The sequence below is a fragment of the Haplochromis burtoni genome, unplaced genomic scaffold, assembly GCF_018398535.1.
Source record: "Haplochromis burtoni strain Fernald_Lab_line unplaced genomic scaffold, NCSU_Asbu1 Contig_1343, whole genome shotgun sequence".
Lineage (NCBI taxonomy): Eukaryota > Metazoa > Chordata > Actinopteri > Cichliformes > Cichlidae > Haplochromis > Haplochromis burtoni.
The window spans coordinates 19,902-22,524 of record NW_024583704.1 but is presented as its reverse complement, the minus strand read 5'-3'; the positions used below and the strand labels follow the sequence as shown (position 1 = coordinate 22,524).

General features: G+C 37.5%; 1 protein-coding gene across 1 annotated transcript in view; it reads left to right on the top strand.

Annotated features, from left to right (window-relative positions):
* LOC102307229 overlaps positions 1–2,623 on the top strand; it is an 11,857-nt gene that overhangs the window by 490 nt on the left and 8,744 nt on the right. The window contains exons 3-4 of the mRNA XM_042216917.1: positions 3–2,222; positions 2,530–2,577. Of these exons, the coding sequence (XP_042072851.1) occupies positions 2,161–2,222; positions 2,530–2,577 (110 nt within the window). The 5' untranslated portion in view covers positions 3–2,160. The remainder of the gene's footprint in view (positions 1–2; positions 2,223–2,529; positions 2,578–2,623) is intronic.

The window sequence follows — 2,623 nt, the reverse complement described above, 5'->3', positions numbered from 1 at the left end:
AGGTATGATTGATAATACGCATCAACTGAAAACCGGCTGAGATTAATTTTTCAAAATATTTTTTCCCAGTTTCAGTGAGTAAAAATCTCTCAAAAACAGTCAAAAAATCTGCCCTGGTCGCAGACCTGTGTTATTGATCATCAGCAAGTGTGAGCATATCTATAACCTGAATAAGGGAGGTTTTAGCAGTTTGTTCGTCTTGAAATTTAGGTTTCTCTAACCCACACCTGCCGCCTGCAATGACCTGAGTACAGAGTAGCCTGCTGAGCCACCTCCTGGTCAAGGCTCTTAGTGGAATCTGTCCGTAGCTCAGTGGACTGGAATTGGTGAAATTTGGACAAGGCCTTCAGCAGAATCGCTGGATTGAGCCAGATGACCACCCTGAGCATGAAGTTCACTAATCCTCCAGCAGCTCAAAAGAAGGACACCAAAGGGTGCCATAGAACATGTCCAGGTCTAAGGGGGGAGCCAGGGGCCCTGGCATGCAAATTTTAAGTTGCTGGCTGCCCTTTGGTGCCAGGAGATTAAAGTGGCCCCACTAAATGCTGAGTGTCCAACGCAAACTTCCTTAATTGCCTGATCACCACCATGCCATGTAGGTTCACCACCTGCATCTGGGACTGAAGGAACTGCAGGATGTGAGAGTGCAAGACAAAGGCACCAGCAAATATTTTCACTGCAGCTTCTGAGCTTGGGTCAGAAGCTGCAGTGATACAAACATAAACAGACACACAATGCCTCGACATATGCTACCACACAAAGCGCAAGTGTGTCAACGATCGCTGGTTTTACTTCTGTACAGCCCTTTTATATGTACGCTTTTGGGCATGGATGGGCTAGCTGGAGTGTCTTAAAGATATATATTTATGTGTCATAACCAAGGGGTGGGGACTCATTACATATGGAGAGGTAATGTAAATATACCAGAGAACATAACAATCTTCCTAGGAGTGGGCATTTTACCAAATTCATCACAAACCCAGGAACTCTACAGGCCTCAGTGAGCAGGTTAAAGGTTAATAATAATGACATCACAATTAGAAAAAAACTGCTCAAGCACGGCTGTTTGGGAGGGTTGTGAGAGAAATCTTCTTCCATATAAAAGAACATAGCTAAATGGTTTAGGCTTGCAAAGCTGGGGGTGAACAAAGCACAAGACTTCTGGCTGATAAAGTAACACATCACTGCAGGTTACTGCTGCTAAAGTTTGTTCTACGAGATGCTGAATCAGGTGGTGGACTTGTACACAAAACTGTAGATACAGATGTATTTCTAATCATGGAGCTGACTGAATATATTGCATATCGTGAATAACCTCTATATTATGTTTTTAAACAGTTTGGCTGAGATGGAAAAAAAACTTCATCAGGCAAAGTAAACATTTTTTTCTCATCTTTCATAAAAGTCTGAAGTTTTTCATTTCTTCTTTTTATTTCATTTTTTTAATCTGTTCACCAAGACTTTTGCTTTACATGCTGTATATTTGTCTCACAGTATGGTGGTGAAACATCAAGTGGAGGAACTGAATTCAGTCATGGAGAGGTACTGTTCGATTAATCTGGTGAAACATCAACGTCTACTGTACAAACCCACATAATTATACTAACATTGTAAGGTATTATTTTAAACAGTGAAATTTTAGTCTTTTGCAGAGTGGTATGCTTGATAATACGCATCAACTGAAAACCGGCTGAGATTAATTTTTCAAAATATTTTTTCCCAGTTTCAGTGAGTAAAAATCTCTCAAAAGCAGTCAAAAAAATCCTATGCAACACTGGTCCAGTGCAGGACACTGGTCCAGTGTTGCATACCTTCAGCAGGATTGAGACAGATGACCACCCTTATCCCTGTAAATCAGCTGAGCATGTAGTTCACTGGAGTTCATGGAGTTCCTCCAGTGGCTCAAAAGAAGGATGCCAAAGGGTGCCATGGAACGGATCAACAATTTATAATAGCTTAATAACAGTGATTTACAATATCAAACAAAACAGATTTATTTTGTTTAAAGAAACAAATGTAGAATTTAAACTGTTAGTGTTGTTTTCTATATGTATGGTATTATTTTTTTTTAAAAAAAAATATTGATCTGATATTGTTCACAGAATCTGCGTTTAACTATGAATGTATGATCTGATGCGTTTTAACACATGAATTTTGTTTATGTTTTTAAATAGTTTGGGTGAAATGGAAGAAGTTTACAAAGTGAACCTCAAAAAACCAGGGTAATTAGATTTCTGCAATTTTTATGGACTCTCATGAACCAGTATTTCTATCCACTGTCGCTCAATATACATGTCCATGATTATTTAAATCATTCTGTTCCTAATATTAGTTCATTTTAGACTTGAATTTTTATCCTCAAATTTTTTTTGAATTAATTGTTAAATTTCTTCCAAAAAGGCACATACCATTTTTACACACTACTATTTTACTAAGAGATTGGTTGTAAAAAAAATAACATTAAAAAGGGGGATGAAAATTGAAATTGAACCTGTATCGGAATAACTTCTTTTTTTTATGTTTTAACAGTTTGGCTGAAATGGAAAAGTTTTACAAACAGAAAATCCAAGAAGAAAGGTAAACACATTTTAATACATAAAAGACTTAAAAATGCTTCAAATCC